The sequence below is a fragment of the Mirounga leonina genome, unplaced genomic scaffold (assembly GCF_011800145.1).
Source record: "Mirounga leonina isolate KUSES-001 unplaced genomic scaffold, KU_Mleo_1.0 Mir_125, whole genome shotgun sequence".
NCBI lineage: Eukaryota > Metazoa > Chordata > Mammalia > Carnivora > Phocidae > Mirounga > Mirounga leonina.
In genome coordinates this window covers 32058459-32070880 of record NW_023270305.1, presented here as the reverse complement: position 1 = coordinate 32070880, position 12422 = coordinate 32058459, and the positions used below count along the sequence as shown (strand labels likewise).

The 12422-nt window shown below is 46.6% G+C and overlaps 2 protein-coding genes across 2 annotated transcripts in view; one reads left to right on the top strand and one right to left on the bottom strand.

The window, feature by feature from the left end:
- Positions 1–910: 910 nt before the first annotated feature.
- On the bottom strand, positions 911–6453 carry CUNH2orf68 (chromosome unknown C2orf68 homolog). Its single transcript, XM_035001162.1, has 4 exons — positions 6244–6453; positions 6050–6168; positions 5008–5159; positions 911–4641 (listed from the first exon to the last, which is right to left on the bottom strand). Exons 1-4 carry the CDS (start codon positions 6348–6350, stop codon positions 4519–4521), a joined length of 501 nt encoding a protein of 166 aa, XP_034857053.1. The 5' UTR covers positions 6351–6453; the 3' UTR covers positions 911–4518.
- A 1438-nt stretch (positions 6454–7891) lies between these two features.
- The window catches only part of USP39 (ubiquitin specific peptidase 39), a 28655-nt gene continuing 24124 nt past the window's right edge, over positions 7892–12422 (top strand). The window contains exons 1-3 of the mRNA XM_035001156.1: positions 7892–8178; positions 10153–10222; positions 11719–11813. Coding sequence (XP_034857047.1) covers positions 7911–8178; positions 10153–10222; positions 11719–11813 — 433 coding nt within the window. The 5' untranslated portion in view covers positions 7892–7910. The remainder of the gene's footprint in view (positions 8179–10152; positions 10223–11718; positions 11814–12422) is intronic.

Below are 12422 nucleotides of genomic sequence, written 5' to 3'. Positions count from 1 at the left end.
CAGGGCCAAGAAGTTTGGCTGAGCAGGGGCGCCTGGGTGGTGGCTCAGTTGTTAAGCGTCTGCCTTCGGCTCAGGTCATGATCCCGGGGTCCTGGGATTGATCGCTGCATAGGGCTCCTTGCTCAACTGGGAGCTTGCTTCGCCCTCTCCCTGCCCTTTCCCCTGCTTGTACTGTCAAATAAATAAAATCTTAAAAAAAAAAAAAAAAAGTATGGCTGTACAATAGCTGGCTGAATGGATCAGTGGGGTTTTGCCTGCCATGCTGTGCCCCAGGACACAGAGGTGTTGCTTTCTAAATCACAAGAGAAGCACCATCTTTCTGCCCAGGTGTGTTCCCATCTGGAGCAGGCACCTTTTTCTCATCTGCCCAATGGTGCTGTGAACCCTCAGCATTTCCTACCTCACTGGAAGCTTTGCAAGTCTTAGTCAACACTTACTATATCCTGCTGAGCTGGGTTTGAGTTCCTATCCAAATGTTATCATGGGGAAGACCTGAGAAGGTACTTAGGACCTAAACCGGCTATTCTAACATAAAGTGGGGGTAAGATGGGCACTACAGAACTATGACAGAGAGGCAAATTTTTCCTTAATAGGATAATCTCAGCAGTCCCTAAAGTAGAATTACCCCAAGACAGAACTCCCTATGACAGAAGGGCTCTTCATGGGTAGTTGGCAGGGTGGAGTTACTTACCAGATAAGAAGTGTGAGCAGACGCCTTTAATAGTCCCTGCTAGCTCTAATGCTACGTGAGTCTAGTTGTTATGCTCCAACCAGGACGGTTCTTAAAATAGTCAAGGCAAAGCAAAAGATGAGATTTCAAGTGCTGATCCTGTGTTGCTGAATGACTTGAGGGCAGGCATTTAATCTTCACTTCCCTATGTACACAAGTGATTTCAAAACTCTTGGCAAAAACAGTGCTGTAAAAATAGTTTATTGCTTGAAAAGAATACTGTTTTCGAAAAGTACCTCCTTCCAAGATTTTCAAATAATTTGCACACTTCATTCACACAGCAGAAACATTGGAAATGAGAAAACAGAAGAATATATGGCTTGTTATACATTTAACACAACCAGTGCAACCAACCTCTCCTCCTGGAGCCTCTGAGAAGGCAAAGGAGCCATATACTCAGGTTTTTACTTCTAGTGTCACTCTAACTACTGGTGAAATTTGGGGTGGGTGCCTATGGCTTCTTGACCATCTGAGTCCTCAGGGATAGGATAGGAATTCAACGAGGGAGCTGAAAATGTTTCAAATAATTGTTAACATTCCGTGCTGATTATCCCCAAAGGCTCAAAGGTAGGAAAGTAATCTGTCCTCATTCCTCTTTCGATATGCAAAGGTCTCATTTATGCTTGTGAACCAGATGGGGATCCACTACCCTACTATCCATGCATCCTGGCAAACGCACAGCAGGTGGGATACTCACTACTTCAAAGGGTTTCTTCCAGCCCCATGAGCTAATCTCTAGTTGGCAGTGCCCCTCAGAGTGGACCATGGAGGTGAAATGCCCCTTTCAGAGGCTCATGCACAGGGAGAAGCATTTGTTATTGCCCATGTTGGTCCCACTGGCTGGCCAAGTGCCATAGACTCCTACTCTCAGTACAGAAAGCTTTACATTCTTCCTTTTCCTTCTTGCATTACATTCTTCAAAGATTTCTAGGCTTGTCAACTGGCTAAAACTCAAACTTTAGTGTTTACTCTTACACAGCCCAAAGCCCCTAAAAACCCCAGATTCCTTCTATTTATAGTATCACCCATGGTGGCCCAGGAAACAGAAAGCCTTAAAATCCAAGGCCTACCCTCAGTAAGTGAAGAACATTCATGGGCATTGAGATAGGTTTATGAGGCTACCAGACTTTTTTTTTTTTTTTTTTTAAGACAGCCAAGAATGCATCTAGTCAAATGAGTGTTCTTTCTGAAGCAGCCTGCCGGAGAGCTCCAGTCAGTCCGACACTGTTGCCCCTGTACCAAACAGCATGGGGCAGTCCTCTGTGACATCTCTAGAGCCTGTGGGAAATGCTCTGTAACATGCTCCTCGATGGGAAAGCACTGATTTCTGAAACAGCTGGAAGATGTCTGGAGGCAAGTCTGGTGAATAAACTGGATAGTAGCAGTACCATCCTGGACCCCAGAGGGGTGGCAATAAGCAACGAGCCTGAGCTAAAAGGCTGTCAGCTCGCTGAGAAGCAGAGAGGCATTTCAGGCACATCCGGAACAGTGGAAGCATCACTACCAACAGGCCTCCCCAAAAGGACAACCCCCCGTTTAAGTACCAGGCTTAGTGCTTCCTGTAGTCCTGCTGCTTAAATTAGCTAAGAATTAGGCTGCTTTCTTGGGTGGAAAATATTTTATACACACTTGATAAGCAAAATGCCTCAAGAAAAAAAGTTCACAAACAAGGAGTTCCCATCAGTCTCTGACCTGAGAGTGTGAGGAGTACATGACAGACATAAAAGGACATTAAGTACACACTTCCCTTCTCACAAACAGGAATGGAGGCTAAAATTTCAGGTGCCATGCCCCCAACCTCCTCTTCTGGTCTTGTTTCTAAATTCTTTAATAAATCCACAAAAAAGGCCATCCAGTTGTGAGAAGACAGACCCAAAAACTATTTCCAGACTAGGAAGCCTAAGAGTTCCAGTGAAACCCTATGTCCAAGTCAGAAGATCAGTTGAAGAGCTGGAAGACTAAAATCCCCAGTCCTCTGAGCTGCAGAAGATTGGGGAGAGAGTATGGCACAGCCTCCTTGACTCGGAGACTCTGGAAGATAGTTAACATTGTAAGTCAAAAGGCACTTCTAGCCTGGCTGAGTAAGTGGAGGGCAGACTTTCTCCTCTGAAAGTAGAAACAAGCCCAGGACTGGCAAGTTTAAGGCATTTAACCTTGGGCCAGCTCTGTGGGCCAGGAACACTCCGGTCCCTGGCTCCTTTCACAACCAGGCCCGTCTAACTTATCTACCTCACTCACTTTGCCGGAATTCCTCTGGGCACTGTAAGCTGTGGCTCACTGGGTTCTACTGATGTAGTTTAAGTAGCTGCCTTGCCCCATTTCTGAGGTGGTAGATTTTCAGGGCTGTAGGGCACAAACCAACAGTGCCCTCAGGTGTCCTTTAAGAGAAAAGCCGCTGAGATGGAATAGCCAGACTGATCTTGAGACCCTGATGTAGAGAAAACCCCTGAGGCAGGGGGACTTTGGTTTCAAGAAGTCTTAGTGTTCATGGGCTCACTTAAATCCCATACTTCAAGTCACTGAGGTTAGGTCAATTGCTGGAAATCTGAGTGGCTTGGAACTGCAGTGCATAGGATGTCTTGTGGACTTCTCAGACCTTAGCCTAACCCTGCATTAGGGAAAATGTTCACTGAGATGAAAACAGTGATATTCCTAGGATCTTTTATTCTAAGGATCTCAGTTTATATACTCTTGGGAGATAGGAAAGGAGAAAGAATGGGGCAGGGGCAGGGGCAGGGCAGATGAGAGAGACTCATTTTGCCGCCCATTGTACAGGCCTTTTTTTTTTTTGCAACTAGGCTCCAAATAGGCAATTATTGCTCATGTTGAATTTCCCTTTGTACATACATTCAAGACTGTTAGATCACATTTGGAGAGTCAGTTTCAAGCTTGTTTTGATAATTCCCCTTTAGCCTGAGCAGGGGATGGTCTGTTTACAGCTAGGGATGAGGTTGAAAACTGGAATCCTATAGCCCTAACCAAGGCAGGCTTTGCTGCAAGAAATCCTTGCAGTTGAGTTCTGGCATCATCTTCCTATGTCTCTTTATCTAGACAGTGCAAAGCAGTGCGGTATGAGAGAAACTTGCAAAAGCCATGGAATGGGAGGGAGACATGCTTGCAAGTCAGTCTCAAAAATGAAGATCTCCCACTTTATTGGTATGAGAATTACCGGAAGAGCTTGTCAGAAAGGTAGAACCCCCAGGACTCCCCACCTCCAAAGTCCTGAGCAGTTGGGAGGTGCACAGTCACATTGGGAGGTGCGATGGAACTGATGGATTCTGAGACAAAGATGAGAGAATGGAAAGAACAAAGAAACGGCTGAAAAAAAGGTCTAGGAAAACATGGATGGAAGTGAGCAGAAGCAAGGAACAAATGAACTGTAAAACAACAAATAGGGTTCACTGAGCTGGGTGGAGCAGCAGTGGTTAGGTGTCCCACGGCATATGACCTTAGTAAGAAAGCAGCATGTTGGCAAAAGGTTTCATAAAGCTCAGCTCTCCCTGGAATCTATGCTTCTAGAACACCAAGTTAGCCAAACAAAATTCTCAAATTCCAGAATACTAAGCTGGTCAAATGGGCCAACATGCAAGAAAGAATGGCCTACAAAGCAGGGCTGTCCCTGCAACACTCTGTTCCTATGGATGTTGAGCTTGGGTGTGTGTGTCTGTCTGTGTGTGTGTGTGTGTGTGTCACTCTCAAGATCAGCTCAGACTGGTCCTGGCACCCCCAAACTAGGAGTGAGCTCCCTGGGCAGTGAATCCAGCCTGGTGAGAATGCCTTCAGCCTGGTCAGTGTCGCCTCTGGCGCTTTGCAATCTCCTCCTGGATGCGCAACTTGAGGGCCTCTCGCATGGGTGGATCCAGAGGCGTGTGTGCTGACACCTCCTCACTCACCCTTGCTGGATCATCGTCCTACGTGGAGGAAGAGTCAGGAAGCTCAGGGCCCAGCCTCTTCTGGAAAGGCCACCTGCCCTGTCCCTAGACAACACTCTCACAGAACTCCATTTGACTCATGGCTTCTTGCCAGTGCCTGTCATTTCCCAGGTGTCCCCTGTAATAGTGATTTTCAGCTGGGGGCCACATGCCCTCCCAAGTGCCTGCTGAGAATCACTGTGTGACAGGCGTGAGTTGTGCTCAAAAGCATCGCCCAGCAGTCTATGCTCCTATGTGGAGCCGACACTTCCCACTGGCCCTGAGGAAAACAGTGGCTCAGGCTCTGGCAGTGATTTCTAGCACGGCCAAGGACCTTCAGGCTGCAGCTGTTTCCACGAGGCATACCTGATACACGATAACTGAGGTGACCTCTCCGCTGTCTGCCTCATATTCTAAACAGAAGAGCTGATGGCCAGAAGGTTCTGGCTCGGAGCTGCCACTACTGCTGCTTTCACCGGACTCCTCACAGTCTGGGTTGCTTGGGTGGGTAGAGCCATCTGGAAGGATGAATCACAGTGAGAGGGAAGAGGGGAAGGCTGCTGGAGCCCCTGCCCATATGGATGACACATGAAAACATACCGTAAAGAAAGCCCTGATCTTCTTACGGACTCTGTGCATGTGTGTTATGTGTTAGGTGCACGGCCAATCAATAGTTTCATTTACCTTTGTATCCCTGCTCTGGGGCCAGCACAATCGTATCACATCGTAGATACACAATGCACCTTCATCTAGTGAATAAGTTTGGAAGGTAGTCGAGAGGTGGCCAGAGTCCTACCTGGGTTCAAATGCAGGCTCTGCCATTTATTAGCTATGGGACCTTGGGCAAGTTAATCTCTCTGTGCCTGTTTCCTGTGAAACAGAAATGACAGTAGTTTCCATCTTATGGGATCCAGTGAAAATTAAATGAGTTAACGTACCCAAGATCTGTAAAACACTTTTAAGTAACGCTAAACAAATTTAGTGCCGTGTTAGCTATTGTGATCGCTAGGTCCCTGGGAAGCTGGAGAAAACGCCATTTTTCGTAGTGAGTTTGAGTTTCATTCCACACCTACGTCCTACTCAACTATAGCTGTGCCAAGCTCTGTCAGATAGTGAGAACCCTAAAGCATAGCATGGTGGGCAAACCAGCAGACAAACAACTACTTGCTAGCTCCCAGGTATTTCCCCTTAATAGTGATGCTTAACTGGGGGCCACGAGCCTTCTCTGTTCTTAGGAAGAATCAGTGAGCGAATGGGGAGCGTCAGGGGAGGGACGACATGAACTGAGCCCTGGGGGTTAAGAAGTGGGTTTTTTTTTTTCCACGTAGAGAAAAGAATGTGTAGAGACAGGACTGGGGGCCGAAAGAGCGCGCGGGCTGGAGGAGGCAGGCGGGGTGGGCGGCCTCACCTCGGCGTCGCGGCAGGTACACCTGCAGGTCGGGCTTGCGGGGCCGCGTCGGCGCGGGCGTGTGCCGCCTCCTCGCCTTCTCCTTGGCCGCCTGCTTCACCTTCTTGTCATAGTCGTCCCTGCGGGGAGCCGAGCGGGAGTCAGGGACCGCCGGGCCAAGCTAGGCTGGGGGCGGCGGCGGGGCGGGGCGGTACCGGGCGAGCTGGTTCCGTCGGATGTGGTGCACAAAGCCGTGGCTCATGTCCAGCCGCCCGCCAGGCTTGCAGCAGAGCCCCGGCCCGGGATCTGGTGCCGCTTCCATCTGGAGCCTTGTGCTGGGAGCCGCCACCAACTCAACGGCCCTAACGGCCACCCTCCCGTCCGGCGAGTTCCGCACCGCCCCTCGCCTGACTTCCGGCCCCGCGCCCTGACGTCCCGCCCGGAAAGAGCCTGTCGGGCCGAGCGTCGCGGCGCGCGGAGTTCCCGGCGCGGGTGCTGGGATGGGGCATGCGCGGCTTCTACTCCCCGTCGGGGCTTTTCTTTGTGACATTAGCAATAGGAAACAGGACTTAGGCTTACTGCTGATACATCAGAAAATTCAGAAAAACACAAAGCACCCATCATACCACTCAGCGATCGCTGTGGAGTCTTCCTTTCCTTTTTGTGGTGATAAAATGCTGTGAAACTCCCATCACCGGTTGCGTGACCTCGGCTGACTATAGAACCCCGCGGAGCCTCAGTGTTCTCATTTGTAAACGAGGACATTGAGCGCATCTACCTCAAAAGAGGTTGTGAGGAGGCGAATGCTCAGGCAAGGCACACAGCGGCATCCTGGCCGCACAGCCCCGCGGAGGCTGCCGGCGGCGGTGGCGCCTCTTCCAGCCCGCCCAGCGCCGGAGCCCACCCGACCCATATCTTAACTGACCTCGCGGAAGGACCCAGCGCTTTTCAGGATCTGAGTGTGTAGTTTTGGAGTCCTCTAAAAAAATGACAAAATTAGAAATTTGTGATTAGTACAGGGACATACTGGTACATCCACACGATGGAATACTGCCGGGCAATCAAAAGGAGCAAGTTGTTGATATACGCAACCACGTGGATGAATCTCAAAATAAATTCTCCTAGCCAAAGGGACCAGGCAAAAAAGAGGACACGCCGTGGGCTTCCATTTATATAAAACTGCTCTGTAGTGACAGAAAGCAGATGTTTGGAGAAGGACAATCTTGAGGCTGGTGGGTAGGTTCCTTATCTAGATCGTGGTGATGGGTTCAGAGTGTATACACCCATCCATCAGTGTTTAGCAAATTGCACACTTTAAATAAACGTGCATTTGATTGCATGTCAATTTCATCTCGGTAGAACTGTACAAGATCGTGAGGGCCACAGGCCCTGAAGTTTGAACCCTATTAGGGTCAAGGTTGTCTCTCTGCCTGACGTATATATTTTCCTGTGAGACCGAGAACAAGCCTCTAAACGCGGAATTAGAGTAGCCAGGTTGCTGCATGAAGGGGATGGTTTGGGGATGTCGCCAAGTTCTCTGGTGCACAGCGACTGTGGAGACGACCTCCCGATTCTGGTTCCCGGGCACAAAGTAACTCGACGAAATCCGGGGCCCAATGACAACCTTTTTTAATCCAGAAAATTATGGGTAAGGTGGCAGTAGGCCCGCAGGCTTTTCTCAGGGGCGCACGCAGAGGCTAAGAGGCCACTGGAGGCGCAGTTCTTCCCAGAAGTTTCTCGCGGCATGACGTGTCCTCGACGGCGACTCGTAGAGAGCCGAGGCGGGGGGGGGGGGCCATAATAGCACGGCTCCTGATTGGCTACCTGCCGCGCGCTCCAGCGTGCCTGGAGCCTGCGCAGAACGACTCGGCCGGTAGTGGCGATGTCTGGTCGGTCCAAGCGTGAATCTCGTGGTTCTACCCGCGGGAAGCGCGAGTCCGAGTCGCGGGGCAGCTCGGGTCGCGTCAAGCGGGAGCGAGATCGGGAGCGGGAAGCCGAGGCGCCGAGCTCCCGAGGCAGCCCCGTGCGTGTGAAGCGGGAGGTCGAGCCGGTGAGCGCGCGGGAGGCCCCGACGCCCGCGGTCCCGGCTGTGCGGGTGAAGCGGGAGCGCGAGGCCGACGAGGACTCTGAGCCTGAGCGGGAGGTGCGAGGTGCGCGGGGCTGGGCTGGGCCGGGCCGTGCCAGGCGCGGGCTCCATTCTCAACGTTCTCCTTTTTCTCTTTCCAGCTTTCCCTGGGGATGGACGTGGGCGTGGGGTTAGGGGATTCACACTCCTAGTGTCCGCGACCAGAGTTGACTGCATTGTAGTGAGGACAGTACTAGTTCTCTAAGGCTTTATAATTTTGCTTTCTGGCCCTGGTTATCTGTGTATGATTATACTTTAATATTAAATCTTAAACTTCTTGGTTAGAGTCCTCTGTTTGACATATTTTTGTATTACACAGAGTCCAGAATAGCACCTTGCCCATAGAAAATGTTTGATAAATATTCTTTGAATAATTAATAATTTCAGGGTATTCTTTGATTTTTCTTAAGTACCTTGTCAGCTTCAGGTTTCCCCTTCTTTGGAAGAGAAGTTGTTTCTTAGGTATCTTGCATAACTGTGATAAGGAGATTGTTTTCTCTGAGACACACTAGGATCCCACTTGCTCTTCTGGCTTGTCTTTTTTTGTTTGTTTTTTCCCTTTCACTTTTATGATGAAATAGATCACAGGTACTAAGATGGACTGAATATAATGTACAGGTATAGTTTAAAGAAGAGTGAAAATATACATCCTTAAATTTACTTGTCAAGAACTGTGAAGGGTTTGAGATTTTATTTACAAATTACCTAGTTAGCCTGCCACAGTTTTCTGGGTGTAAATGAAGACGGGACAAGTTCCTGTCGTGTCATTCCCACAGTGCAGTTTGAAAAGAACTTATATTTATAGTGGGTGGCCTTCCAGGAAAGGAACTCTGGGCTTACAGAAGGTGAATCTTTTATAATGGTCTGTGAACTTGACTCCCCTTTGCACTGTAGGGAGACCACAGACCGCCACCCCCCCCCCCCCAATGCGTTTACTATACAAATATCCTTGACAAGGTAGTCTGGAGGCAGACAGTGCCTCTGGTCACAGTGTGGGCAGAAACATGAGAGACCCATGGAGAATTGTCTCCTAATGCTATTCAGAGTTAGAAGTGGCACATAACCAGTACCTTAGAAGCTCCCATAGGCCCCTTCCCAGTTGTATCTGCCTGCCTTCCTTGCTTAAGAATTCATTACTCTGAAATTTTTCTAATCATGTCTATTTTTATTTTTAGTTTTACCTCCTATATGTATCCCTAAGTAGTACTGTGTTTTACTTTGTGTTTGATACAAATGGAATCATACTATATGTGGTCTTCTGATTTTCCTTTTTGTTTTTTTTTGCTAGGCATATTTTTGAGGTTCATCCAAATAGATGTTCATGGCTATATAGTGTTCTATTGATGATATACCAGAATATGTTTATCCATTTTATTTGTGGTGGATATTTGGTTCGTTTCCAGTTTGGGCCCTTTTAAATATTGCTGCTATAAATGTTTTTAGTAAAGTACTCCCAGTGTACATGTGCAAAAGTTTCTCTCTGGTTTATAAGTAGAGATTGCTGGGTCAAAGGTCTGCGTATTTTCAGCTTTGATCTTGCTGTACTATTTTCCAGGAAGTTGTAACAGTTTACACTCCTACCAGCAGTACATGAGCATTTCCATTGCTCTCTGTATTTGCCAACACCTGGAATTTTCTGGTTTTATTTTTTCCTCTCTGGTAGGTGTGAAGTGGGTATATCGTACAAGGAAATTGGCATTTTCTTGATTGTTGATGAGGGTTATATTCCTCATTTTCTGTTGGGTTGTTTGTCTTTTTCTTATCGCTTCACCAGATTTCTCTATGTAATCTGCAAATGAATCATTTGTTGGTTATATGTGTTTCAAATCTATTCTCCCAGTTTGGTGCTTTTTCCATTAGTGGGCTTTTTGATGTATTGCTGGGCCACCTGTGTAGGAGCTCATCCTGTTGGGTTTTTCTCATTTTTTTTGTTTATACTAGTAGTTGACCCTGAGTACAGTTTTCCCATTTTCACAGTCTGTGATGATTTTCCTTTTAGCAAAGAATGGCCGCGTGGATTCCGAGGACCGGAGGAGCCGCCATTGCCCATACCTGGATACCATTAACAGGTTAGTAGAACAGGGATGCCGAGGGCAGCAAAAAACAATGGAATCTATGCAGAAAATTCTTTGAGCTGTACATAGAACAACACATTCACAAACTTTATCCCTTTTAAAGCTTTCTGCCCAGAAAGTTGTGCTTCTTGCCATATTTATTAATCTTTGCCTTTTAATATAAAGTGTCGGAGTGTTTTTTTTAGGGTGGGAATGTGCATAAAGAGCTTTTAGTTTATCTTGAATTTGTTTGATGGAATAACAGGGTACATGGTGTTCTTAAAGTGACAGTAGCAAATTTAAATATCTCTTGAGCACTTGCTATGTGCTAGGTACTACTTTAGGTGGCCGGAATTCATCAGAGAAAGGAAAAACCGATAAAAATATGTCCTAAAGCAGAAGTAGTTACCTTGTCCTTGTTTCTTTTCTCTGATCCCAGTTGGCATCTTAGGATGCTTTTCAACTTATGCTCTAAGATAGTGCTGTCTAATATATAGATTAGATACAGAACTTCTCTCAGTAATGGAATTACTCTTTACAAGGGCTATCCATTGTGACAGGTACAAGCCATTTATGGCTAGAGAGGACTTGAAACATGGCTTGAGGAACCCAGTTTCAAATTTTAATGATTTTAAATTTAAATGTAAATATCCACTTGTAGCTATTGCCTCCTTTAATAGACATTGCAGCTTTACTGGGATCATTACCAATTAATTAGAGTTAATATTTGAGGAGAAATCTCTTTGTCACTTGTGGATTCAATAGAAGTAAAGTTTTTTTGTCCCTTAACCTGTTCACTACTCATATAACATTACTTTGCAGTTGAATAAGTAGATCTATTTGTAGGTATTCTCCTAATATTCAGGCTTTCCATTTATCTTTATGGACAAAAATAGATTTTCTTATATAAGGGTTTCTCTTATATAAGGGTTTGTTCACTCTTTTGATGTCCTTCCATTACCTGTCTTTTTTTTTTTTTCCCTAGAGAGCGGGTGGGCAGAGGGAGAGAGAGAGTCTTGAGCAGGCTCCATACCCAGCACAGAGCCTGACTTGGGGTTAGATCTCACAACCCTGAGATCATGACCTGAGCCAAAATCAAGAGTTGGGCACTTAACCAACTGAGCCGACCAGGTGCCCCCATCCCCAGTCTTTTAATTTGGAATGCCATTGGGGCCCTGTTACATTAGTCCTACATTCAGCATTTCCTCCAGAGAAAGCAACTGCAGTGGAAGGTTCTCTACTGGTTGTAAATTTTAAAAAGAGAGGGTCATTGCTTTGTATGTCTAGTAGAGATACCTTGGCACTGCTTTGGGGCTTGGTGGGTAGGGGTGCTATATTAAATGTTTAGGGAGGAATAGTTAATGTTCCCCACAGTTTATGTATGGTCGTTGAACCATCTCTGAAGGATGCTATGTGACGTTGTGGAATGTGGAGCCAATGCTGCTTCACTTGGGTGCTTTCCTAGGCATCTCTCCCTATTAATTGTTTTTTCTTTTGTGTGGTTCTTTTAGGAGTGTACTGGACTTTGACTTTGAGAAACTGTGTTCCATCTCCCTCTCACATATCAATGCATATGCCTGTCTCGTGTGTGGCAAGTACTTCCAGGGTAAGTAACGTTGTGTATTATAAACTTGCTAAGTTTTCAGTGCCAGCTACCGGTCTGCTCCAGAGAGGTTTTTTTTTTTTTTTTTTAAAGAAAGTAAGCTGCTGTCAGGAGTCATATCTGAGAATCCCTATCTTTGTTCTCAGGAAATTGGGATACTCTTAGGAAATCAATAGGAGATTCTCCAGTCGGAACCTATATACATATGAAAGGGAGAAGGAACTAGTTGAGGCTGTGTAGGAGAACTCAAAGGCTGTGAGTTTCTGAATCTCTGATGTTTTCTGTAGTCATGTCTTTTTTTTGAAAATCCTTTTGCTCTGAGTGCTTTTTCATTCTGTTTTTTTCTGGAAATTTATTATTTCAATTCATTCAGACCAAGCAAATGCTGTATACACAGTATACTGGAGGATTCAAAAGAAATGTAAACTACGTTCCTTGCACTTATAAAGAGCTCATAAATAGTCAAGGTTAACACATAAAACGATCAGCAAACTCTATAAGATCATAAGGATTACTGCTGGACTGTTTGGCACTGAGTATGAATAAGGACTATGGGAATTGAAATAGGCAAAGATCAGTGTTAGCTGGAGTGTTTATGTTTAATTCGCAGAG